This window comes from Panonychus citri, unplaced genomic scaffold, assembly GCF_014898815.1.
Source record: "Panonychus citri isolate SS breed McGregor unplaced genomic scaffold, ASM1489881v1 Contig00040, whole genome shotgun sequence".
In the NCBI taxonomy this organism is placed as follows: Eukaryota; Metazoa; Arthropoda; class Arachnida; order Trombidiformes; family Tetranychidae; genus Panonychus; species Panonychus citri.
This window is the reverse complement of record NW_026515445.1, coordinates 661843-689194: the sequence shown is the minus strand read 5'-3', so window position 1 is coordinate 689194 and position 27352 is coordinate 661843. Positions and strand designations below refer to the sequence as shown.

General features: G+C 32.2%; 5 protein-coding genes across 6 annotated transcripts; 2 read left to right on the top strand and 3 right to left on the bottom strand.

Annotated features, from left to right (window-relative positions):
* Nucleotides 1-5617: 5617 nt before the first annotated feature.
* On the bottom strand, nt 5618-6433 carry LOC128397710 (uncharacterized). Its single transcript, XM_053358455.1, has one exon. It carries the CDS (start codon nt 6365-6367, stop codon nt 5633-5635), a length of 735 nt encoding a protein of 244 aa, XP_053214430.1. The 5' UTR covers nt 6368-6433; the 3' UTR covers nt 5618-5632.
* A 2687-nt stretch (nt 6434-9120) lies between these two features.
* Nucleotides 9121-11581, top strand: LOC128397808 (sialin-like). Its single transcript, XM_053358559.1, has 5 exons — nt 9121-9631; nt 9720-10281; nt 10341-10620; nt 10785-11026; nt 11096-11581. The coding sequence occupies exons 1-5, from the start codon at nt 9372-9374 to the stop codon at nt 11429-11431; spliced, it is 1680 nt and encodes a 559-aa protein (XP_053214534.1). The 5' UTR covers nt 9121-9371; the 3' UTR covers nt 11432-11581.
* Nucleotides 11582-11921: 340 nt separating this feature from the next.
* On the top strand, nt 11922-21992 carry LOC128397744 (ubiquitin-like modifier-activating enzyme ATG7). Its single transcript, XM_053358491.1, has 13 exons — nt 11922-12147; nt 12225-12282; nt 12363-12480; nt 13011-13091; nt 13171-13287; nt 13357-13494; nt 13553-13984; nt 14050-14266; nt 14336-14466; nt 14545-14718; nt 14785-14900; nt 20269-20425; nt 21200-21992. The coding sequence occupies exons 1-13, from the start codon at nt 12009-12011 to the stop codon at nt 21350-21352; spliced, it is 2031 nt and encodes a 676-aa protein (XP_053214466.1). The 5' UTR covers nt 11922-12008; the 3' UTR covers nt 21353-21992.
* LOC128397751 (uncharacterized) lies at nt 15086-17464 on the bottom strand. Its single transcript, XM_053358500.1, has one exon. It carries the CDS (start codon nt 16685-16687, stop codon nt 15323-15325), a length of 1365 nt encoding a protein of 454 aa, XP_053214475.1. The 5' UTR covers nt 16688-17464; the 3' UTR covers nt 15086-15322.
* LOC128397748 (uncharacterized protein DDB_G0271670-like) lies at nt 21794-25270 on the bottom strand. 2 transcript variants are annotated; one of them, XM_053358496.1, is made up of 3 exons: nt 24428-25270; nt 22246-23480; nt 21794-22171 (listed from the first exon to the last, which is right to left on the bottom strand). In XM_053358496.1, the coding sequence occupies exons 1-3, from the start codon at nt 24502-24504 to the stop codon at nt 22056-22058; spliced, it is 1428 nt and encodes a 475-aa protein (XP_053214471.1). In that variant the 5' UTR covers nt 24505-25270; the 3' UTR covers nt 21794-22055. The 2 variants fall into 2 exon arrangements, with proteins under 2 accessions (XP_053214471.1, XP_053214472.1); XM_053358497.1 differs by lacking the exon at nt 24428-25270 and adding an exon at nt 23711-24248.
* Nucleotides 25271-27352: the final 2082 nt, after the last annotated feature.

The window sequence follows — 27352 nt, the reverse complement described above, 5'->3', positions numbered from 1 at the left end:
AAGTTGATCAACATTTCTCCATATTAGATCCGTTCCTTGTTTTTTATAAACGGCGAGAAGAAAAAGGTTTACCATAAAGAGCATGATGATATAAATAGATTGATTAATCGTTCGTTGGTTACAAGGCTGTTTTTCCTCCACTGGTTGTTTTTCTCGCTTCTTATACGATTTAGTTTGAGATTCATGAGGATTAAATTTGTCAAACGACTTTTTCGTTTCGTTCTCAGATTTATTCTGTTGATCAGATGATTGTTTGATTGATGGTGGATCATCAGTGTTGATTGAGTAGACAAGAAAATTATCGTGTCTTAAATTTTTAGCATTAACACTTAGAGGTGGATCATCATCGAAGATTGAACTTTCATCTGATGAATCATTTTCATTCATGATTGCGAAACTATATATAGTATTATTTTCAGAAATGATCATTATCATCTGTATCACTAAGATCAGTTTGAATTACCATTTTTACCTCTTTTGATTTTCTACTTGCGGTGGATGATTGTCTTGATTGATGAATCGATTTATTTTTTCCACTATTTTCTTCATTATCATCATTTCTTGTCTCCGGGGTTCTGGTCCTTCCACTCCGTGGAAGAGAGTGTTCAGTTTGAGTTGATTGGATTCTGCAATAATCCTTTTCATATTGTTGACTGTTTGTGAATTGGGTATAACTTTGATCGTAATGAATAGGTAATGAGTATGGTTGATTAGCTGTTGCTGGATAACTGGATGAAATAGTATTAAGCTTTAGTGTGGATCGTAGTTTACGTCGACAATTCAGTTCGGTGTGACCAACTTTATTGCAATAAGTACAAACCGTCTGATAAGAAGTTCTCAATTCTCCTTGCTAATTGTTCGATGGACTTTTGAAGATTAAATGTCGTATCGTGTATGCTAGAATTTAAGTTTTCCTTTTGCATAACGAACGGATTTTTACAAGATAGCATAGCTCTTTCCGCTAATCTTGTTGATTCTAATAGTTGTTGTAGTGATTGTGGATTTTGTAAAGAAATTCCATACTTGATTTGTGGGAGTAACTTTTCCTTAATTATGCTCAGAATAATCATCTCCGGTATATTCTCATCTATTTTCTGGCATAATTCATGAATTTCATAAATGAATGACGCTGTTGATTGACCTGGTTGTTGAGTAGCGTTATGGAGTTGTTGAGATAATTGAGAACGAAAATCAGATGGACATAAATCTCGTATCATTGAATCTTTTAAACTATTGTAGTTTTTTGGTCGTTCATCTTCAGGAGTAAATTTACCATTGATAAAGTTAAAACACCTCCGTGCTGTACCTCTTAATAAGGTTGGAACGATTATGAACATTTGATCTGAAGTCCATCCATTATTCTTCGCAGCGATTTCAAAGATCGAACCATTTGATAACATCATCATTATTTTCAGTAAAATATGGGATATTGGAGGATAATTCATACTAGTAAACTTGATCAAGTTGTTGGAATGATAACATTTTGGGTTAAATTATATTCTTTTTATGATGATTGGATGAGCAAAATTCAAATTATCTAAATTAAACTACCACAGTAACGAACTGATTAGATTAAACCTTCCCATCAGAGGTTACTTATAGTAGTTTTTATAAACAGTTCTCATTGCCAATTGGCAGATATTTAATTTTCAATGTTAGCAACCTATGATTATAATAAGTTGAGCTAATTATAATCATCAACCAATTATGGTTACAGTAAAGAGTTAAATGCTTGGATCAGATCGTCTATTAGCTAATGGTTTACATTGTGAACTTTCTCTAGCTCAATAAGCTTTAAATAGTAATAAGATTCTATAGAACTAGTGATAAATGAGAAGAGAAAGAGAGAGAGAGAGAAAATAAGAGAGAAAATAAGAAAGATAAGAGAGAAAAAGAGAGAGAAAGAGAGAGAGAGAGTAAGAGAGAGAGAGAAAGAGTAAGAGATTAATAGAGTTTCGATTTACTAAGGTTGAATTCTTACATAGGGTTAACAGATAATCACTTGGATAAAGAGATAGAGATGAAATAAACTTCTCTTAATTAGTTTTTAATTTTTTTGAAATTTTATCATTCTGAGGTTCGAACGATTGATGAATTATGATATTGATTGTTCTCTGTTAATTTCTTCAAAATGTGAGACTTATTCGTCTATTTAGTAATGAAAATGTTTGAATCTTGATTGAAGTTTAGGCTCATCATGAATTGTTATTAACAGATATCTGTTTTGATTTATAACATTAGTGTTTTCTAATTATTAGTATAGTTTCAGTAGCATAACTATCAATATTCGTTTTTCTATGGTAGTTTTCTTCAAAATTTAATTGGACAATCGATCTTTTACTGATTATTATTATCATTTTTATCAATTAACATCAACTCGAGATTAAATCGAGCTTAATTATTTGCAAAACCTCAAATTTCAAGATTTTGTTTAAGATTAAAAGAAATCGAGAAAGATTCAACAAGTAGAAGTAATGAAAAATTCACACTGACAATAAAATATCAACTTTAAGTGTAATTGATATAATATTCAACCCAAGCTGTTAATAGCAAAAGTGAGTATTATTAATAATATTGGCTAGTTGAATTTGAATTAGATTAGAAAATTTTTATATTTAACAGAAGTCTTCAGGGTAAATCGTTGTATCACCAGAAAATGGGACAATTTTTTGATAGATAATAATGATTAACAATTCGTATTTATATTGATCACAAATTCCGTAATAGGTAATTGCACAATAAACTTGATTTTAGGTAATAAACCACAGAAACTATTACGTTTGGAACAGTCAAATTTTTCACGAAACGAATGGGAATTTATAATTTAACTGGTGAGATGAACTTCGTCATCCGGCTCGACGGACCAATTGAAGTAAAGTTTTATTCACTTATTACGATTTTATTACTTCATTAATTAAAGACACATATTTAAATCATTTTATTCATTTGGAACTCGAAGAGAATATCATCCCAACTCAACTAACTCTATTCGTTACAATGTATCTTTATTTATCTTGTACATCATCATCACCTTCATCATCACCTTCATCCTCATCATCATCTTTATTTTTAGCTCGTCTCTGGTTAAGAGACGAGTAGTTGCCAATACTTTTATTTGCCAACACATCATAAAGATTTGGAAGCTCCGTGATTGTTGATGATAATGGAGATTAAGATTTCGACAGCTCCTAGAAAAAGTCAAATCGTTATTAGCAGTAGAAAGAACGTGAAGAAGCAAATTTATTTGGGCTACTTACCAGTTTAAGTAAACAAGGCCTACTGCTGGAATGACGTTGGGAGCGATAACATTGTAAAGTGCAATTATCGAAGAAAAAATCGAAATTTGCTCTTGATTGAGACCAGCCTTGAACTCTTCGAAGGTATCTTTCCATTTAAATTCTGTTGCGGCCATGGCATAAACACAACCTGTAGACAAATCTTTATCCAATTGGACTCGAAGCGGTGAACTTTCCGAACGATAGCTAACAGTTTATGAAGATGACGATGATTGATTTATTACAAGTGAAAAAAAACCAAGATTTTTTCAGTGCTCGTTGTAGGGACATTAGTGTCTGACCCAATTTGAAAACTGAAATATCCATGTTTCAACTAACGATCTGCACAGAGTTCAGGTTGTTATTCATGAAATTGAAGTGCGAATACTGCCAGACATTGGTCAGTAAGCTTTTGGTTGAAATAACGGGTAACTTAAGGAGCTCCAAATTCAACGATTGAACTATAAAACTCGTTATATTTGTCCAGTTGTAATCAGAGTAAACAATTGCCTTCAGAATTTTGAGTTCAGCATCGCTCTGTTGTACATTAATGTTTCTTTTGCTGCATATTATCTCTCGTAAGAATGTTTGAACAACATGAAAGATGCAAACATGAACTGCGGCCTGAGGACAACTCTGTAAATGAAAAAAAGAGTGGATGAAATCGAGTATTCAAAATGTGTTTAATGATTTGGACTTAGCTCTGAAAATGCATAGCGATTGTCCATGTCATTGTCAGCCATGATGACTTTCGTGAGTACAAGATTCCGATTACACTCGCATGAAAGAAAGTGAAACTACTCCTAAAGAACCATTCGATTCTGATTCAATTTATATGTTTCATCAACATGTAAAATTTTGAAATACATTTTCTATAATTCTTTCATGTATTGGTCCTGAAAAATAGAGTGTCAACAGTTTCACCAGAGTAAGTTGCATACACTGCATTGCTTTGTCTTTTTTATTCATCTCACTGACGAGTCTTTCGAACTCAGTATTGTTAATATCATCAACTAGATTCACTTAACGATTCTGTCGCACAAAATTTATCACATCTTTTCCGGTGATTGATTTATTAAGTTCCGTTTTAAATTTCTAAACCAATGCTTTAGTATTACCTCCATTCCTCCTCATCGATAATCACCTTTTTTCTTCTGCATTCAATCTTCGCAGCCACTTGAATAATCCTGATTTTCCAGCCAAAGCACAGATATGCTGATTGTTCTCTGAAGTCACAATCAACACCTTTCTCTACTACTCGTCTCTTAACCAGAGACGAGTTGCTAACAACTAAAAATAAAGATGAAGATGAAAATGAAGATAAAGGTTATGAGGGAAGTGAATTATCTCTCTCTCTTGGTCTTTCTCTCTCTTACTCTATTCTCTCTATTACTCTCTAACGCATGTCTTATCTCTCTCACCCTTTTCATTTTATGTGAAGAAACTCTTACCTTTATCATTATAACCATAATTGACTGCCGATAATTTTAGAACATCTAGTTACATCCATTATTTGTGTAAACATTTTGAAAAACTAAGTTACTGCCAATTGGCAATGCGAGCCACTTTATTTAACCTCCGATGGGAAATTTTAATCTAATCGGTTCGTTACTGTGGTAAGTTAAAATTACATTGTTATAATTTTGGTTTTCATCCAATGACTATAAAAGGAATATAATTATAACCCTAAATGTTATCACCACAACAATCCGATCAATTTACTAGTATGAATTACCCTATTTATATCCCATACTTAACTGGAGAAAATAATGATGATGTTATCAAATGGTTCGATGAATTGGTGATTGCTGCGCAGAACAATGGATGGACTTCAGATCAAATGTTCATAATCGTTCCAACCTTATTAAGAGGTACAGCACAGAGTTATTTTAACATTATCAATGGTAAATTTACTCCTGAAGATGAGCGACCTAAAAACTACAATAGTTTAAAAAAGTCAATGATACGAGATTTATGTCCACCTGATTTGCGTTCTCAATTATCTAACCAGCTCCATACGCTACTCAACAACCAGATCAATCTGCATCGTCATTTATTTACGAAATCTTTGAATTATGCCAACGAATACAGGGCATTTCACCAAGTTTCCAACAAGTTTTTCGCGAATAACTTTTTTGTCTTTGTTTTGAAATGTAAGCTCAAAAAATTTTGGCCATTACCTAGTTGTTTACCTAATATGCATCTTTTGAATTGGTTAGAACTTTCAAAATTGACAATGCAAAATGGTCAACAATACATAATAAAGGGTAAATTGCAATTTCGTTGTGCCAATTGGTTGTTATTGACTTTTCACTTTCAACTTTTTCAAGTTTATTGACTGAGCTGGAAAACGACTTTCACCAACTTTTCGACCAAGTCGAAACCCGATTTATTTGATTATCACCAAAATCAATCCAAACGAGTCGAGGTAATCCAGTGAAAGTATAATCATGAAGATGAGTTATCTTTGAATTACAAATTCGAATGACCTCAAGTTGACTGCCGAAGTTACTTCCATGGGAATGGATCGATCCACCGTTGAACGCATTAGCTGGTACATCCTCTAAATTGGATGTGATTATGTAAAAACCTTTTAAATTACCAAAGTTTCGAACTACTCTGAACAATTGGACACCATCAACAAGATTCGGTGTAAATGTAACATCCATCAGGACAATTTCACTGGTTTGACTATGAGTTGAGGTGAAGGCATTTGCATGGATAACACAAATCTTTGAATCAGTAATCTTAATTGTCTTGAATCTGAATCCTTCCAGCATATCCTCACAACAGATATTTAAAAGACCGACATCTTTAATGACCAGAATATCATAATATCGTGAAATATTGTGATGATTATGGTTATTATAATGATAAGCCCGATTAAAAGCTTCCTTGATTTGTTTACCATTTACACCTGAACAGGTAATTTGTGAATAATAATTAACTGAATCAAAGGAAACTACTGAACAATGACAAGGGTCAAAGAGATGCGGATCATCTGGACATGGGAATTCAGTTCCAACGGCCCATGAGTGACCACCACAAATGAACAAATTGAAAATGATTGTCGTTGAAATAATGAAAATCATATTGGTAATTTAAGTGGACCAAATAATCTTGGGTTAACTAATTGTTATCACTTTTAAATTACATGTAGATGAAGATGATGAGGATGATGATGGTAACGATGATGAGTATCGCTTAGTTAACATGAGAAAACAAAATAAAACAACTGAATTAATAATTAACTGAATGTAATTAACAATTGAGAGAAGGAAAAATAAACAATCGCCATTAACATAGTAATTATTGTCCTTCTAGTTAATTCTGGTCCAGTTTAAATTCACTGATTTAGTTCTTAACTAATTAACTTTTTAGTTAATGGATAATAATTATAAAGAAATTTACAAATTTTGATTGGATTTTCTAATTAAAGTGAAAATTGTCACCAGAGCTATTAATTTATTCATAGTTTTGATTTTCGAGTTGGTCATAATTGAATTATCAATAATTAAGTTACTAAATGACGATTAGTCATCAACTATTAATAATTAGAAGTGACAAATTAACTTAGCCCATCTTTAATCTAAAGATTTAATTGTGATAAATGAATTTTATTAATAAAAGTATTTCTAAGGACAATTAATGGAAATCTAAATAATTGAGCAGTTAATCAATCAGTTAAGTTCAGTCATTAATTATTATCGAAATCAAGAGATTAATCAACAGGAAAATTATTTTACAGTCATACCAACCAAAAAGAAACAGTTTGCATCCAACAAGAAACGGGGGTGGGGAAGATTTTATTACACTTGTCTTCCAACCCAAAGGTTATGACCTCTACAAAAAAGCGGGAACACTTTGCAAATGACCAGAAACAGTTAGCATTTTAACTGAAACACTTGAGATAAAATTGAATAACAATGTCACCAATTACTAAAGAAGTGAAAAAGTTAATTATTGATAATTATTCTAGTGGTAAATCAACTTCGGAAATTAGCGAATTGTTTGGTGTTAATTCTAATACAATGCGAACTATCGTTCATCGACACAACATGTTTGAAACACTTGATAGACCGATAAAGAGACAATGAAAATTGAATAATGAAATAGTGAATAAGATGAGTGAATGGTTAGGGTTGAATTGACAATTGACTCTGGATGACTCAGTTGATAAAATTAAAGAAAATTACGATATCGATGTTTGCCAATCAACTGTTCGTGGCAGTGGGTCGATCTACATGGCAGGATTTCATTTCTCTTTCAAAAGGATTTCATTTGTACCTGTTAGAAGGAATACACCTGAATTGAAGGATTATCGTTACAATTATGCTATTGATTTCTTACGATTAGATACTAGTGATCGTGATAAGATCTTTTTCTTAGATGAAACTGGAATTCAAGTTCATGCTCGATTGAGTTACGGATGGTCAAAGAAAGGTAGTAGAGCTAATCTCGGTGTTGGTGCTGTTCGCGGTAAAAGTTTCTCAATATGCGCGGCAATGAACCACCGGCAATTATTTTTCTACGAGTGTAAAGAAACCGCTTACAATTCAGCAAGTTTCATTGAATATCTCCAACAATTCATTCAATTTCTTTCTAACGAAAATATCAATGGAGTGAATTTGATCATGGACAATGTAAGATTCCATCATGTTGAGGAAGTTGAACAAATTGTGTCACGATCAGGTCATCATATTAGATTCCTTCCCGCTTATTCGCCCTTTCTTAACCCAATCGAAAACCTATTTAATCAGTTGAAACATTATGTCAAAAAATATCGACCATCAACAATTAACCAAGTATTTGAATCTGTCAATTTAGCCTCAGAAATGGTATCAAGTGAAGATTGTGAAAATTATTATCGTCATATGCTGACTTATTTACCCAAATGTATTGAAAAAGAAACAATTGAAAATTAAAACTAACTGTTTCTCGTAAATTGTATTCTGTTTCTCGTCATTTGCAAAGTGTTCCCTCTAAGTTGTAAAGTCGTAAAAAAGGGGGTGAAGACGGACGGTCATAAACTCTTCCCCACCCCCGTTTCTTGTTGGTTGCAAACTGTTTCTTTTTGGTTGGGATGACTTTAATTATTTATTTCCAATCAAATCTAAAATAAAAGTGAAAAGCTAATTAATAACACGAGTAATCAAATCTAATTGTTGATTGTCCTGAGACTTGCACTAATCGATTAGAGTCCTTTTCATTTTCATAATCATGATTATCATTTACTAGACAATCAACTGGAGTTAACGCAATTTAAATTGCTTCTTGTTTAATTGACAAATTGCTTATGATATGATAGCTAAATAATAAACCAGCAATCAGATTGTTTATCATCAAAATTAACTCTTGTTTATGATTTAAACAGTAAACCAGCAATTAAACCTTTGAGAAAAGGTTGATTATTAAAACGAAAACATGATATCAGATCGTTAATTAGACAGATTAATCAATAATGTCAACAATTAACAAACAACTAAAAATAGTTTCAACATTACAATTAAACTAATTCATCATTTTATGGCCCTTGGTGGATTTACAAGACTCAATTGTTGAATTCAATATTTGAATCGATTGATAATAACAATAAAAGTACAAACTTTTTAATCAATTTTCAGCTACTTGAGTATCAACAATCAAATTGACGTTAACAATCATGAGTCCATGTTGATGGTGTTCCATCAACACCGATCATTAACGATTGTCTTTTCCATCATTAACGCATTAATTGTTAATCAAGAAGAAAAACGCCCTGAACATAAAGATTAATCTGCGTATTTTAATCATATTATCTGAGGACTATCGTTGTGATTTACCTCAACAATCAAGAATCACAATTGAACAATACTCAGACCTCCTCTTAACCACAATAAAATTTATCAATAGTAAAGAGGAAAGGGAAGAGGTCAAAACGTTTCTATAAAACAATTAAGATAAAATGAGAGAAATTAACTAGATCATGGTGAGAATACCTGAAGATGTTTAATTGTCAGTGAAATCATGAGTTAATTAAATATTGTGTTGATTAAAGAGTAAAATCTCATTTGATTAAACAAGTGCGGTGAATTAACACCATCAGAGTAAAAGACAATGTCTCCGAAAATTGATCCACAAAATTCACAATCAAATGAAAGTAACAACAATCAAATCGGTGTGGATATAAATCAAAGTGATTCGAGATCAACGACTTCGAGCAGATCTTACGGTCCTAAAACCCGAATACCCTTTCGATTTTATATCGCTGTTTTTGGCCTTTTCTCATCTTTATTATGTTTCTCAGTTCGAACTATTTTCAGTTTCGCCATTTTAGATATGCTCGAGTCGGAAGAGGAGCAGCGCAATGCCACAGGGTAATTACAATCAGAGAACAATTCGATTTGATCAAATTGTTTACTTTTTAATTGTCGTTAACTTTTGTCTTTCTGTCATTTCTTTCAGTCCTCCTCGACCTTACAAAGTGAGATGGACTGAAGAGGAACAGGGTGTCGTCCTTGGTGCTTATTCTTATACTTATGCTGCTCTTCAGATCCTTTGTGGTCGTTTATCTGACAAATATGATGCGACCCACGTGAGTACAGTCTCGCACATTTTGTCCCTACTTTGTACAGTACTGACTCCGTTATCAGTGAATGGCGGAATCGCTACGACAATTGCAGTTCGTTTGGTCCAAGGTATCGTCCAGGCTCCAATCATATCAACTCTTTATGTTATTTACGCTCAGTGGTTCCCTCCAAATGAAGTTGGTCTTCCAATTGCTGGACTTTTAATTGGGTCAAACATCGGGTCTGCCCTGGTCATGCCGATCACTGCCTGGCTGTGTCCGTTTGACCAGTACTGGGAGGGATGGCCACTTTCATTTTATCTTTTCTCGGGGCTTAATGTGATCTTTGTGATTCTTTGGATGATTTTTGTCACCAAAGATCCAAGGGACAATCGATGGATCTCAAAAGAAGAGCTTGAATATATAACCAGTACTCGAACAAAAAAAGACAAGAAAAAGGTAGAAATGATTTCTAACTTGATTAATCAATTAACTAATCGTTGATTTCCTTTGACAAGATGAAAGTTGATTGGAAGGGAATGTTATTCTCATTGCCTCTTTGGTCAGTGACAATCGCTCGAGCGGCCAATTCATTTGCATACATGTTAATGAACTTCAAAGCTCCAGCTTATTTGCAAGAAGAGCTTAATTTCAATCTAAAAGACAACGGATTCATCAATGGACTTTTTTACATTGCAATTATGACCACAATGTTTGCGTCAGCACCGGCATCGGCATGGCTCATCGATCGAGGCTATTTTAGCGTAACAACAACTCGAAAGATATTTGAGTTTATTTGTAAGTCGATTCAACCAGCATTTTACTCAAAGACTCGTTATCTTATCATGTATTTGATTAATTGGGTTTACTCTCGCCTTGATTGGTGCACTAATCATTCTGGTTGAAACAGTAACAAGTTACTAATCTTAATTGCTCTCTCTCTCTCTCTCTCTAATCTTCAGGTAACACTGGATGTGCAGTATCAACCCTTTTAATCCCGTTCACAGGTGAAGACCCTTGGATTAAGGTGATGCTTCTGATCACTCTGATGTTCATGAGAGGATTTTCCACCGCTGGTGATCAATCAATCATCTCAGAAATGGCTCCCGATGCTTCCGGATTAGCATTTGGAATCTCTAACACACTTTCATCAGCCATGGGATTCTTGGCACCTTTGGTCGCTGGAATAATCGTCGATGCAAATGTAACGACGATAATTGATTTGTAAAAATGGTCATAAATTAATATTATTTATTTGTTTTCTGTCTCTCAGTCTGAATCAGCTCATCCTTGGAACATGGTCTGGATTACATCGGGAATCGTTTCTTTGGTTGGTGGAACTTTTTTTCTTCTATTTGCTTCAGCTGAACCTCAGCCCTGGGGAACTTTGGACTATAAACCAGGAAAAGGAAGTAAGAAGCCGATCGCTCGAGAAACGAGCGTCATTCCGTCATCGGAAGTTTATCATGTGATGGAAAGAGAATTAACATTGAAGAGAAAAGATAAAACTTTGGCTTCCAATGTTTACGTAATTTCGAACGCTAATCCAAATCTCGAATCTGGTCAATTATCATCGACCACTAGTCGAATCGCCGAAGCCAAAGTATAATCAGTTCATTTTGATTGTTAGTTATTCAGACCAAACCATTAATTACATTTCTTTTTCTCTGTGCTTGCTTTCCTTCATCAACTGTTTTGTACAATATCAACAATCTAATAACTAAAGAATTAAAAAAATTTCATTCCAACCAAGAGACAATTCATAATATTATTGATTATAACAATTTCAAATTCTATTCGAAACAATTAATCAAAACTTTGAAGAAATTAAACAAAAATCAACAAAATGATCCAATTCAACTCTCAAGTAAATTCGCAAAAAGTATCAGACTTTGATTTTCTAATTAAATTCTTCAATCAAGAGAATAGAACTACAATTACGAACAATTAATCAATTAGATGATTACAATTAACTGATTGTTCGCACCAAGAGAAAGAAGCAAATTTATCTTCCAACTGGCTCTCTTTCTCTCTCTCTTTCTCTGTATACACTTCATTTTCTGTAGAAATTGTTGTTTGTTTACATTTTGTTTTCTTTTCCATTTGAAATACTTACTATTGATTCTTATTTATTGTCAACTTTGATTGTGTTAATTTATTAATTTCTATTGATTGTTAATTGTATCATGGAGTCAACGAGTATAAAATACTTTCCATTTAGCTCATTAATTGAAACTTCTTTCTGGCATTCGCTTTCTCAGAATAAATTGAATATCTACAAATTGGATGAAACTGAGATTCCAATTCAAGCTTCTTACAGAAATGGTAAATCATTTAGACGATTTCAGTTAATTGTTCCAATTGTTCATCTCATTTACTAATTTAATTCATCTTCTAATTAGATTCATCTCGTGGCCTTTATCCAATTGTATCTCTTGACTATGAATCTTTTAATGTCAAGTAAGTGATTTTCACCTTTTAGGTTGTCCTTTTATTAGCTGATTGGGATTTCATTTTGTTTTCTATCATTTTAATTACAGAGATTCTTGGACTGATTGTAATTCATTTCCACTCTATGGATCACTGATTATCGCTAATACCATTGAAGATTTTAAATCTCTTGATAAAACTCAATTAACGGAAAAGATTGGAGGTCAGGTAAGAATTTCTATCAAATATTTTGATTCTATTTTCCCTTGTTCCTCAAACATATGATCAATGTTTTTCTCTATATTCTTGTTGATCATAATTGTCACAATACCTAATTATCAATCTAATGACCGTAATTTAGACTAGTTCGAGGTCACTTTTGTCTTTGTGAATCTCTGACGTGTTGGTGTTGATCTTGACTGTCTGTCTATTGAACGGATTAACCTTTGTTATTGGATAATGTTAATCTGATTAAATCTTTTTTCTGTTCTTAAAACATCACAATCTTTGATCTAAACCAGATTAGGGTAATTGTCAACTGTTAAACTTTAATCAAATGGTTGATAACCTTTATTTTTCACCAATTAACCTTTAATTGTTTCGGAAATGACCCGTTAATCTTTTAATCCTCCGATCAGCTGTTTGCTCATTTGCACGACTAAAAGGAAAGGTTAATCCACTTAATCCAATGATCTCTTGCTTGTTGATGAATATTATTAATACTAATTGATTATTTTCCTCTTTTTTTTCATTCTCAGATCTGGAATAATATTATAAACTCAGAATCTTCGGACAATTTACCATCAATTCTATCACGATTTCTGCTCATCGTTTACGCGGTAAATTTTCAATTCAATTTTCTGTCATGAAAACGAGTTTTTTTTTTAATTCTCTTTGATTACTTTCTTAATTGTTTAGGATCTTAAAAAATATCGATACTATTATTGGTTCTGTTTCCCTGCTCTCTGTTTTCCCAAAGAAACAATTAACTGTTCACAAGGGCGATTTCTATCTGATCTTCATTCTGAATCTGTGGTAACTTTTTCATTGATCTTCTCATTTAAATCACAACAACAATTAACTCATTTATCTTTTACCATTAAGGTCTCATCTTTGGTTTCTACTCACAAAGAATTACCAATCAATGATCGAAGCTATTTTCTCACCTTAATTTCTGGTGACAATCAAGTTAAATTGTTCCCATTGAAAGAATACTCCAATTTACTCAAATCATCTCAAAAGGTGAAAACTCATTAAATCGCTTGACCATTGGACTAATTTGATTTTTCTGTATTTTAAGTTTTATGTCTCGTTTGCTGACCCCTGCACTGACCCTAATCACCCTGGTTGGCCTCTTCGTAATCTAATCACTTACCTGGTTAAACGTTTTGAAATTCAATCTCTTGATGTTTTATGTTATCGTTTTAAAAATAACTCAGCGGGATCAAGTTTAATCATCCATTTGACCTTCGATCAGGTCAACAGGAATATCACTGAATATCCTGGAGCCATTGGTTGGGAAAAGAATGAAAAATCAAAACTTTTACCCAAAATAACTGATCTGAGTGCGACTTTAGACCCAAAAGTCTTAGCGGGTAATTCAGTCGATTTGAATCTACGGCTCATGAGATGGAGACTTATGCCTGAGTTGAATCTGGAAAAAATCGCTGCGACTAAGTGTTTACTTCTCGGTGCTGGAACTTTGGGTAGCAATGTTGCCCGAGGGCTTTTAGTAAGTCTATGAGATAAAATAATTCTCTATGTGTTAATAAATCTTACCTGTTTTCTTTATTCAAGGCTTGGGGTGTCCATCAGATTACGTTTGTTGATTCGGGAAAAGTATCTTATTCTAATCCAGTTAGACAATCTTTGTTTCAATTTGTTGATTGTCTCAATTCTGGTCGACCCAAGGCCGAAGCTGCTGCCGAAAATTTGTCCAAAGTTTATCCGAATGTGATTAGTAAAGGTTATTCTTTTACTATTCCAATGCCTGGACATGCTTCTTTCGTCGAAGGTACAAATTTGATTCCATTGCCAACAATTAACTTATTCTAATGATTTCTTTTTCCTCTTTGTATAATAGATATTGAAGAGACTTCGAAAACAGTCAGTCAATTAGAAGAGTTGATTAAAGAACATGATTGTGTTTTCCTTTTAATGGACTCACGGGAAAGTCGTTGGTTACCCACAGTTTTAGGTCAAATTCACGGAAAAGTAAGTCTTCAATTGATTCGCTTATTAAATAATCGATGTCATTTTTTTGATCAACTCATTGTTTGTATATGATTACAGCTCGTCATCAATGCAGCTCTTGGTTTCGATACTTATTTAGTCCAGAGACATGGTGTACCTCCATTAAATAATTCATTATCATCGCCATCGTCATCGGAATCATCTTCTAGTGCAAATGAATCAAATCGTAAACTTGGCTGTTATTTTTGCAACGATGTCGTCGCTCCTGGAGATGTAAGTTTAATATTTGATAATTTCTTACAATCAAAGTTAAAAATCAATTTCTCTATAAAACAATAGTCTTCCCGTAATCGAACGTTAGACCAACAATGTACCGTTACACGTCCTGGGGTCTCAATGATCGCAAGTTCGCTCGCAGTTGAATTGATGGTCTCCGTCTTACAACATCCGTTAGGGTAAGTGTTTCATTTAATCGTTTAAGATGAGAGATCTCATCTCACTTCATAGATGGCGACCATGAAGAAGCCTGAAAACTTTTGAAACTTTTCTGACCTGAAATCGCGGTAAAAATCACGATTATCATCTAAAGAATAGATAATCCATGATTTAATTTTATTTTGGATTAATTAGAGTCTTGAAATTCAATTTAAAAAACAATGTGATAAAAAGTTTATTTGAATAATTAGCAAAAGAGACAGTTAAAACACGAACAATTAAAACTTAATCAGTGAGACAATCAAATTTTGAGTTAGGAACCTAAATGAACAAATGATTAAGAATAAGTTAACCACAATTAACGAGAAGAATTGACTTTAAAAAGGTTGAAAGAGAGACGAAAACAATTAAAAGTAACCATGAGAACCATAATTTAAATTGTCTAAGCTGATTTAAAGTGTCGCTGTTGTTGCTCAAGGAATTCGGACTGAACTAAATACTCTCGAACTGGACGTTGTTGGGGTATGATCAAGTATTCTCGTTGTCGAGTTTGTTGAAGATGCTGATGATGAGGTGAATGATAGTAAACTTGTCGTGCTGGAGCTGTGTGAATATGAGTCTCGTGATGATGATCATCAGCTGAGTGATCGCGATCATATTTGATCTTTCGACAACATTTTCGGAAAACCTCGACTCCCGGTGGAGAAGTTTCAACAATTAAACGACTTCGATCACAAACATTGGGCAAATTTTTGGACCAAATTGTTTGTCCATCTTCGGTACACTTCATCTCTTTCAAGTGGAACATATTATCTTCCTTGTGATTGAATAACCATCGATGTCGACAATCACAGATAAATGGATTAGATTCAACGTAAATAACATAATTGGGTCGACGTAGAAGTGGCTCGAAAATTGTCTCGGACAAAGTTGACAATTTATTTGAATTAAGGTAAATCGTTGTCGGCCTAGTTAGGTTACCATTGTCAAAAGAACCTGGTTCAATATGTTCACTGTGTAAACGATTACCACTTAAACTAATCTCAAGTGGAGCATCAGTGTATTGGTGATAATCCAATGTAAAAGTCTTACCAGTTACCCGATTTATTTGATTATCACCAAAATCAATCCAAACGAGTCGAGGTAATCCAGTGAAAGTATAATCATGAAGATGAGTTATCTTTGAATTACAAATTCGAATGACCTCAAGTTGACTGCCAAAGTTACTTCCATGGGAATGGATCGATCCACCGTTAAACGCATTTGCTGGTACATCCTCTAAATTGGATGTGATTATGTAAAAACCTTTTAAATTACCAAAGTTTCGAACTACTCTGAACAATTGGACACCATCAACAAGATTCGGTGTAAATGTAACATCCATCAGGACAATTTCACTGGTTTGACTATGAGTTGAGGTGAAGGCATTTGCATGGATAACACAAATCTTTGAATCAGTAATCTTAATTGTCTTGAATCTGAATCCTTCCAGCATATCCTCACAACAGATATTTAAAAGACCGACATCTTTAATGACCAGAATATCATAATATCGTGAAATATTGTGATGATTATGGTTATTATCATGATAAGCCCGATTAAAAGCTTCCTTGATTTGTTTACCATTTACACCTGAACAGGTAATTTGTGAATAATAATTAACTGAATCAAAGGAAACTACTGAACAATGACAAGGGTCAAAGAGATGAGGATCATCTGGACATGGGAATTCAGTTCCAACGGCCCATGAGTGACCACCACAAATGAACAAATTGAAAATGATAGTCGTTGTTATAATGAAAATCATATTGGTAATTTAAGTGGATCAAATTATCTCCGGTTAACTAATTGTTATCACTTTTAAATTAGATGAAGATGATGAGGATGATGATGGTAACGATGATGAGTATCGCTTAGTTAACATGGGAAAACAAAAAAAAAACAACTGAATTAAGAATTGTTTTATTTTTCTTGTTGCAATGGTTCAGCTTAATTATGAACAATCAAGTTTCTTACTATGGCGATGATTAAGATGATGATGATTAAAATATGACGTTACTCTTGATTGTAACCAATTGATTAAAGCTTATCAAATGGTTTGATTATCTGTTAAAATGTAAATTTTTATACAATATTGTTGGGAGTTGTTATAATCAACATATTTCAAGGTCTTGAATATGATTTAGCTAAATTGTTAAGATGATGGCGATGATGAAGATGATGAAGATAATGTTAATGAAGAAGATGCAATTTAAACTTGATTGCAATTAGTTAATTCTGTCTTACCAGAATGTATTCGCCTCAATTAACTGAGCTAATTTATTGAGATGAGAGTAAAAAATGATGAACATGATTAAGTTTGAAATTGTGAACAAAGAAAAAGCAAAACTCTGTGGGTAAAGAAAAAAATGATTCCCAGAATCGTGAAGGTTATTCAGGGTATAAAATAATTCCTATGATAATCGTAATTTACTAATTGTTGAACAATTTATTTATCCTTATCAACGCCTACAGGTCGTATGAAAATACATTGGAAGGTCAATTATTCACTTGTAAATCTAAGTTAATCAAGTGATTTCGTTCAATGTTACCATAGGATTTTCTCTTTAGCAACAATTAACAACCTTAATCATTACGCCAACATATTAATTCACCAAGAATGACAACACCTTAGTTACTTTAATTGTGATCATCTTTTAAATTGTCTTATACTAAATCAAAAACAAAAGGGTTCGGGGTTTTTTTACCATTTAACTGATTAAGACAATCTTTAAGGCTTAATCCGATTTGTACAATTTACTTAACCAATTTGATTTGATTGTTAATTCTTACCTATTAGATTTACATTCCGCTTTCTGTAAACTTAATTTCTGTTGACAATTACTCAAACAATTGATTCTCAGGTAAACAAACAGCCTAAATATACTTGATATTTGTTTGGTGTTTGTTGATTGTTGACTTGTTGATCAAAGACAAATTATTCAAGATTATGTTTTCAATTTACAAGATAATCAACAATCAACAATCAACAAGGTTAAAATATATGTTATACTTGTTGATGAATTTTATAAGTTTGTTTTTGTTATTATTTCAGTTGATGAAGACGAAGATGATGATGAAGATGAAGATTATGATGGTGATGATGATAGAAAACTTTTCTTCATCATCTTATTGTGGTTTTCCTGGATTCAGGTCCAGTCTCAAGATGCTAGTTAAGGTGTGACCATGATTTAGGTATTTCTACTCATGGAGAGAGGCCTCAAGACTTTCTCTTTCTTTATCTTCCTTATCTTCATCATCATCTTCATCTTAGGCCTTGCCTCGATCACCATCTCAGGAATTTCATCTTCATCCTATTGATCATCATCAACCATGTAATACATTCATGTTATTCAGTTTTGAATAGCATGCAAGGTCAATTAGATAAATCATCATTTAAATCAATGATTATGATGATTGAAAACACGCGATTAAATCACTAAATCACAACTATGGTCATTTAAATAATTCTCATTCAATTTGATTGCTTTTCTCAAGCTAAGCTAATAATTTTTGCTTTCGATTAACTGAATTGCTGTTGTTTTCAACTTTACTCAATCACCACAATTAACTTAATCAATATTATCATGATTAACAATATCATCACAATAAATGCAATCTAATTGCTATAAATGTTGATTATATTCATCTGATTTCTGATTAAATTGGTTTATTTAATTGTTGCTGATTGTTGACAAAATGGAAAATTTTTTTCCAATCCTTTAACAATTAACTCATTAAATGATTGCAATTGTTTTGATTTCAATCAATGATTTTCCATGATAATCAATTAATTGCTGTATATCAGTTAGGTCTTTGTCTATTGATTGTCAATCAATTTGTTAATCAGGTTCTAATTTTGTTGTCATTGTAAATTGAAAAAACAAAACAATTTGTTGAGATGAATCAGATTATAATTAATTAGTATTATTCCAATTAATTATTAGCATTATCTAATAATTTATTAAACTTAATTGTCTCACTTATTATCAATCAATCAGATTTAATTTCTACCTGATTAGCTTATCATCAATTTTAGTCGATTGTTGTTCAAATAATATAATTACCTCGAAGTTAATTGTTATCATTGCAGAGCAAAAGAAAACCCAAATCAAGGGAGATTATCTTCATCTTTTCTGATGATGATCACAATTAGTTAATTGCTCAACCATCGAGTTAACAACTTAATCCATTTGATCACAATTAACAGTTGGAATACACCACTTTCCATAAGAGTCAATTGTGATCATCATGCTAATCGGTGTTGTTAATTTACTAATTGTTAATATTCATAATTCAGCAAAGCTTTACAATCAACTAATCTAGTTATCTAATCATGATATAAGTATCAAATGATTTAAAGAAATGGGTTAATTTCTTGTGTGTAAATATAATAATAATTATTGATCAAGTTAATCTTTAATTATCAAATTAGTTATTAATAAATTGCTGAACATTTGAATAATAGGTAAAAGGAAAAGGAGTTGATTAAATTGCGTGATTAAGATGATTGATTATAAATTGTTTGTCATTAGAAAAAAGGTGATTAAATCTCTGATTGTGGATTTTTCCACAATTAATTGTCACAATAATAATAATTTCGTTGCAACAATTAGATTGTTGAAACGAATCACAAAACCTCTGCTTCTGATTTGTTTTCATTTTCCCTCCATTGATTTATCAATTAGATCTTCTCATTCATCAATCATCTTCATCATTCTCTCTCTCTCTCTCTCTCTCTCTCTCTCTCTCTCTCTCTCTCTCTCTCACTCTGTGGATGAAGATGAAAAAGTTGATGACAAGCCTCTTACCCATGATACTTGAAACATAATCATGATAATTAATTATATTCATCTCAATGGATAAGGTTAACAATGTTTTTCTTACACCTCCCTCTCATCATCATCATCATCATGTTTATCATCATTAGTCTGCTCATCTTAATCACCAGAATTGATTATCACTAATATGGGACAAACAATTATCTTGATTTGTGTCTCAAAGACTTAACAACAATTTTCCTTCATCAATCAATCTCAAGATGATCAACTATTTTAATCTAATTGTAAATAATTACGAAATTCTTGGAATACTCATCATAGTAATCATACCTTAACAATTTTGTAACAATTAAATACTTTTCCGGCTCTAAATTGTTACCAATAAATACTCACTTTCTCAACTAAATTGTTACAGTTAAATGAACCAAAGTATCAAGAAAGTTTCACTTGCAATGAGAACCAGAAAAACTTTTCAAATTAGACAAAAAGTTTTGCACTTTTTTTGCATTTCAATTGTTAACAATTAATTTTAATTGTTGTTCTCTCTACTTTTTCCCATTGATTACAGTTATTATGCTCCCGCTAATCATGATCAACCTGGATCACAATCATCTGAATGTATACTCGGAATTATACCTCATCAAATTAGAGGATTTCTATCACAATTTACTCAATTTATGCCAACGAGTAATTCATTTGATATGTGCACAGCCTGTTCACCAATTGTAAGTATTTTAATCACAATTAACTATCCATTTGCACTGACAATTGATTATTTGTTTAATTGTTTAGTTGTTTTCAACAATTTAGATTAGTTAATCAGGCGAAACATATTATCTTGTTTTTTTTGTCATTCAACTTGATTGCCAATGTTATGAGGACAATTATTAGTTTATCACATTTGCAATACAAACTAATTAAACAAATTGTTTTAATCATAATCTAATTGTAATTAGTGTTTAACTCACACATACACCATTCAATTTAATTGTGTTTTTTACCGATTATGTTAATTGTTGATTTTCAATTGTTTCTATTAACTGAATCTCCTTTTTTTTGTTTAACTTATTCAGTTTAATATTAATTGTTAATCATTCAATTGTTTATACTTATCATTATCTTAATTTAAGTTGGGAAATAATTGTTTCAACTTATTGATTGATTAACTAAATCAATTATCATTGTAATTTATATAAATCATGTTGCACTTGATATAAAACTAATCATATAAAATGCATATAAAAGTTTGTGGACAATTTTGCAAAAAAAGACAATCAATTTTACAATTAGTGATTAATTAGTCATTTATACAATAATATATTGTGAGAGGGTTTTCAATGATTAGAGCAAAAAAAACATCTAATTAGTTAATTACTAGGAATCATTTGAGTCTATCCTTTTCCGCTTCCTCCTCGTGGTACTTTCTTTGTTGAATTGGTTAATTATTTGTCTTTAAAGTGAAACAATTTACTAATTTTGTTTATTGTGTTGATATTTAGGTTCTGGAGAGTTATAAGAATCATGGATTCCAATTTTTGGCCCAAGTGTTCAAGGATTGTAATTACTTGGAAGACTTGACTGGACTGAAAAAGCTTCATGATGAAACCAATTTGGATGATGTTATGGCTCTGAGTGATAATGAAAGTATCTAATTAAAGATACACTGAAGATGATGAAGATGTGGCAATAATGATTAATGAAGCATGAGGATTCTTGGCAAAAGATTAGATTGTTATCTTCAGCAATTAATTGTTGATTCAATTTTAGCATTTTTGTAGATCAAACAGAAATTGCAATAGATTCAAATGTGTGTCTCGCTTTTTTGCTCCAAGTCATCCAAGTCCATTTGAATCAGTTCATCATCATCAGAATCATCACCATGAAAAGAGGGAGAGAGAGAGAGAGTGAGTTGTTCTGATTACTTGTTTTCTTGAATCAATAACAAGAAAACAAAATCATCAGAATTAATTGATGTCGTTTATCAATCGAACATGCAGACGGAGTGGAAAAACTTTTCTCTTCGGTTATACTGATTTTCCTCCTTCTTTTTTTCTGGCTCCGAGGCATTTGAACTTTGCTTGTCTTCCCCATGGAATTTTTCCTCCTCTATCTCTCCTTCTCTCTCTCTCACTCTATTTATCATCTTCTTTACTCTCTCAAATCATTTTTCTTCTTCTTCTCCATTCCTTTTTAACACATATTCCGTTTTTCCATTTATATTTATATATTTGAAACTTATTTGTAACAACGAATCCATTTTAACTGCGAACAATAAAGAGGCCAAAAAGTTTATGCACCAATTTATGATTGATTATTTTTCCTATTTTCGATAATTTGATGATTAACTGACAACAATTAAGATATTGTTGCAGTGTTTTGTTTATTATAAGAGTTTCCTTTTGATCCATTTTGTGAATCTCTTTGCAATTTCAACCAAGTATCTCCCAAAGCTTTGGCAAAATGATCATCAACTGGTTTAAAGATTTCAAAGAAAAGGGTAATTAGTTAACTGAATTTACTTTGACGCATCGTAATTAAGACTTACCGCTCATTGAAACATTGGTGTAGTTACGATAATGATCACCTAAAGATCGTCGGAAATGCTCATCGATTCCCGAATCAGAATCTTCACCGAGAATTAATAATTGATTGTGTCCATCGGGTCTCTTTTTACCATGTTTATTATTAAATGAATTTAATTCATTGGCAGTTTCGGGTCGCATTGTTTGCGATTTCATGGTGGACTGATGGTGATGTCGATTGAATGAAGACGAGCAAGATGATGAGGATGAGGAAAATGATGACAATGATGATGATGATGCTGTTGATGCTAAAGATGAGGGTCGTGGTGAACTTGTATTCAAGGTTTTATCTGAGCTTGTTAAACCAGAATTAATCTGATTATGGTGAAGATTTTGATTGTGATTATGATGAGATGAATAGAGGATTGATTCATCTTTACCATTATTATTATTTGGACAAATTGTTTGATGGGGATGATGTTGATTGGAAGAGGTTGATGATGAAGATGAAGTTGATCTTCTTGGTCCAAACAATGTAGATGCACAGGTAATGACGGAAGGTCGATGTTGAAGATGAGGATTCCCATTGTGAGAATTGATATGATTGTGATGATTGATAATGTTGCTTGTTGGGCAATTGATTGTTGGTGGTGGTGGAGATTGTTGATAAACATGATGCGGTTGATTGTGATAAATTGAGTTCTGTCTACATGGAATAAAGTTTTTACTATTCATATGATTTCCCTTGTAAATTGATTCGGGTGAGCAAGTGTTGGATCGCGATGAGGTTGATGATGAGGAAGATGAGGATGTTGAGCCATGGTGGTGGTGATGGAGAGAGTTATGGTGATGCCGAAGATGATGATGATCGGACGAATGATGAGATTCAAGTGGAGGGGATGAGGAAGAAGAAGAAGATGATAAAATTCGACTTTTCTTTGACATGTCTAAAGGTTGATCGTATTCCTCTTCTTCCATGTCCATTGCAAGTGGTGGACTACGAACATCGTGATCTGAATTTCGAGCCATGGGGTCACTGTTACGACGGAAAGGATTCGAATTAAGTTCAGGTGAGTTGACAGTTAGATCATATGGTGAACCACGATAATGGGAACAGCTACTATTGGATCGATCTCGAGGATATTTTAAATACGCTGGAGGAGACAAGGGAAGTGGCGAAGTGTTGACTTCGAGAGGACAAGCGAACGGAGTCATGGGGCCGACCCCATTTTCTGATGAGGATTCACCATCTTCCACTCTACTCGAGAGGGAAATCGTATCATGGAAAAAAAAAGTAAAACAAAAGAAAAAGATTAGCAATTAACAATTATATTGATTGATTTGAATCTGACTAATCAGCTAATCAGTTAATCATCACACTCTAGTTTTGATAGACAATTGTGTTCATAAAGATGGTGAAATTATTGAGCAATAAAATGAAACGTTAACATGAAGAAAACAAACTGAATTATATAAATTGTAATTTACCTGACACCTTAATTCACTTTTAATCAGTTACACAATCAAATGTTGTCATAAAAAAATTAAACACATGATAAGATTATGATGATGATTGTGATGTTTAAATGATGACAAAATTGGCAATAGTGACAATGGAACATTGAAAAGATTATCAATTCACAAACTGGTTAATTGTTACAACTTTTTTTGGTGATTTAACATTTGATTAGGGAAGAAATAAAATCTACAGGTAATAACTGATTAAATTGTTAACAATGACAATCAATCAGTAATAAAGTTTACTGTTAATCACTCGAGTCAATATTATGGAGGTTTTAACACGAGGGCGTAGCCCGAGGGGCTTTTTACCTTAACCACAACACTAATAGTTGATAAGAAGTGGTTTTGAAAAGTGATTTACCCTCACTACCACAATTAGTGTAACCATTAACTTTTAATTGTATGTTTACAGTGGAAGATTAAGTTTAATTAATTAGTTGATTGTTTGTGCTAACAAAATACAGTTAGAATTGTTGATTTGTTGATAAAGAAAATAACTGTTACTCTGAGAGAGAGAGAGAGAGAGAGAGAGAGAGAGAGATACTGATGATCAAATCAACGTGTTAACAGTTTAACAAGAAGAAAAGAAAAGGTAAATATTACAGAAGTAGAACACTAATTGTTACAATTAGAATGTAATTGTTCTGTTGACAATTGAATAAATTAAAAGAGAAATTAACTTACAGGTAAGGTGATGATGATCTTTGATATCTGAAACTTGAGGAATGAGCAAGTTGATGTCGATCCTTGTTACGTTTCATGGTGAAAATGATGATGACAATTAATGAGAATTGATAATAAGCTAAGATGATAAACGTTATCGTTGATTGTAACAATTGAATTGATTGGAGAAGAGAACTGGAAACAAATAAATTGAAACAATAAAGAGAGAGAGAGAGAGAGAGAGAGAGAGACGATTATGGTTAATAACTATGATTTTCCAATGGTTATCAGATAAAATCAATTAATATTGTAAGTTGTAATTTAACGTGCGGCAGTGAAACAGTTTAATGATTGAAGGTGAGATTTTGTTACAATTAAATTAACGGTGAGTGAAGATTATGAGATGATGATGATGATGATGATGTTACTCGATTGGAGTGGGTTTTTCAAATGAACATGACACCAGTGGAAACTTTAAGCTTTTAAAGGTAAATCTATGGAGGAAGATGAGTAAAGAAAAACAAAGAAAAAAAAGAAAACGTTTTTATATCGAAAACGTTATTTGGGAAGATGATGAAGGAAATACACAAATAGAGATGAGAAGATGAAAAGATGAGGATGGAGAAAAGTTAAAATAATAATTATAATAAAAATAACGATAATGATGTAAAAAGAAAAGGTAAAAACATGGAAACAAACAAAAGTAATAATAAGCAAATAAAAACAAAACTAATAAAGCGAACAGGTAAACTCCAGGTAACAACTGTTTCTATGTCTCTGTGTTTGCAGTTTTGTTTACCTTTACGAACGTATTAAAGGTTAGGATGTATTAGTTAAGGGAGATGAAGAGAAATGGAAGCGATCAGGTAAGTGAGAGAGAGAGAGAGAGAAATGATGATGAGGGAGAGAAAATAAAGAGAACGCAAGTGACTACCTGTTGTAGATTGTTGGAGTTACCTGAAGCTCCTTCAGGTGTGAAATGGTCAAAACCAGTTCCATCCACTCACAGGTAGAAAGACCACATTCCGATCTCTCAGCGAATCGATTTATTAAAATTAGACAAATTGTTTAAATTGTTCTCCTATCAAATTATTCATCATCTTCGTAATTCTCCTTTTATTTGATATTATTTTTCTCTTTTTCTCTTCTCTAGAATTTATTCTCCTTTTTTTCTTCTTCTTCTTCTATTTTCAATTCTTTTCTTTTCTTTTTTTTCGGCTTGGTTGAATTCTATCAATTTCTTATGATATTTTATTCTCTTTTTCTCTTCTTTTCAGATTCTTTTTCTTCTTCTTATTTTTAGCATTTTCTTATTCTTTTACCTTTAGATTATTATTATTATTATTGTTCTCTTTTTCTCTCTTTATGGTTTATCGATAGTTTTACATATTCCATTTGTTAATTGTTCTCATCTATTTTTCTTTACTATTTCCCTTTTTTTTCTATTTCTGTCTATGAGAATTTTTATTTTCTTTCTTCCTTCCGTTTCGTTTTCTCTTTATAACTTTGAGATGTTTTCGTCTGTTTAAGTAGATGCAAAGCATACCACTTTAGCACAATTTACCTTTACACCTTCCCCCCTTTTACCCTTTCTTTTTCTAATCTTTCTCTTTCTTTTCAAATTTCTTTCCCCCTTTCTCTTCAACATTAACTTGTTTTATTTTTTCAAATTAACCCTGAGTTTAATTTCTTTTCCTCTCTCCTCCACACATCATTAACTCACTTCACGACCTATTTCCCACCTCTCTTTCCTTCTCCCTATTTAATAATTTTTATAATCATTAAAGAGATTTAATGATCTTAAAGATCATTAACGATCTTAATGATCTTAAAGATCATTAACGATCTTAATGATCATAATGGCATTTTCAATTCCAGGTCACATCCATTATAATTCTTATAAATGAATGAATGAGCGTAAAATATTCATTTTATCATACAGATTCGTAAGTAAAACGATAAATAGAAGTTTATCTTTAAAATTTAATAATCAAGTTTTCTTTTTAAAGTTTCTTTGTGAAGTTTTGTTTAAAGTTTCTTTAATCTTCAATCTTTAATTTAATTTATTAAATTAATAATTCAATCTAATCTTTGTGATATAAAATACCTGGATTATATCCACAAGAAAAAAAGTTAAAGTCATCTTTTTTTATTACACCACATCGAAAAATTAACAACCAACCATTAAAAAGTAAGTTGTTTTGATTTAAATCATTCGTTTTATCTACAATTTACGATAACGTTGGATAATGTGATAATTTTAAAGAAATACCACCATTTCAATTCTTGATTTGTTTATCTCTCTTCCCTGTGTTTATATCCATCCTCCGTGTTTATTCCCCTCTCTCTTGTGTTTATCTCTTTCTCTCTCTTGTGTTTATCTCTCTCTCTCTCTCTCTCTCTCTGTGTTTTTCTCTCTCTCTCTTGTGTTTTTCTCTCTCTCTCTTTTGTTTTTCTCTCTCTCTTTTGTTTTTCTCTCTCTCTCTTTTGTTTTTCTCTCTCTCTTGTGTTTTTTCTCTCTCTCTCTTGTGTTTTTCTCTCTCTCTCTTTTGTTTTTCTCTCTCTCTCTTGTGTTTTTTTCTCTCCTATGTTAATCTCTCTCTCTCTCTTCAGTCTCTTTTAGTCTCTTTTAGTTCCTTTGACTTCATTTCCTCTCTCTCTAGTGTTTATATACCTCTCTCTTCTTTTTGCTTCTGTATTACCAAGATTCATAACAACATTATGAATTGTAGATATCTTTCTTTATGATCTTCTGTATGACTATAGCTAGGATCCTTTACAGTTAGATAAATTGATTCACGTGACTCTAGTTCTTGTCTATCGTCATTGTTTTTCTCCATCAATTATGTTGAGGTCCAAATTCCACATTTAATATACTTCTGTACTTTGCTCATTTATGATAATGTTTTCTTTGAAATTTGATCATTTTGTACTTGTTTACACTTA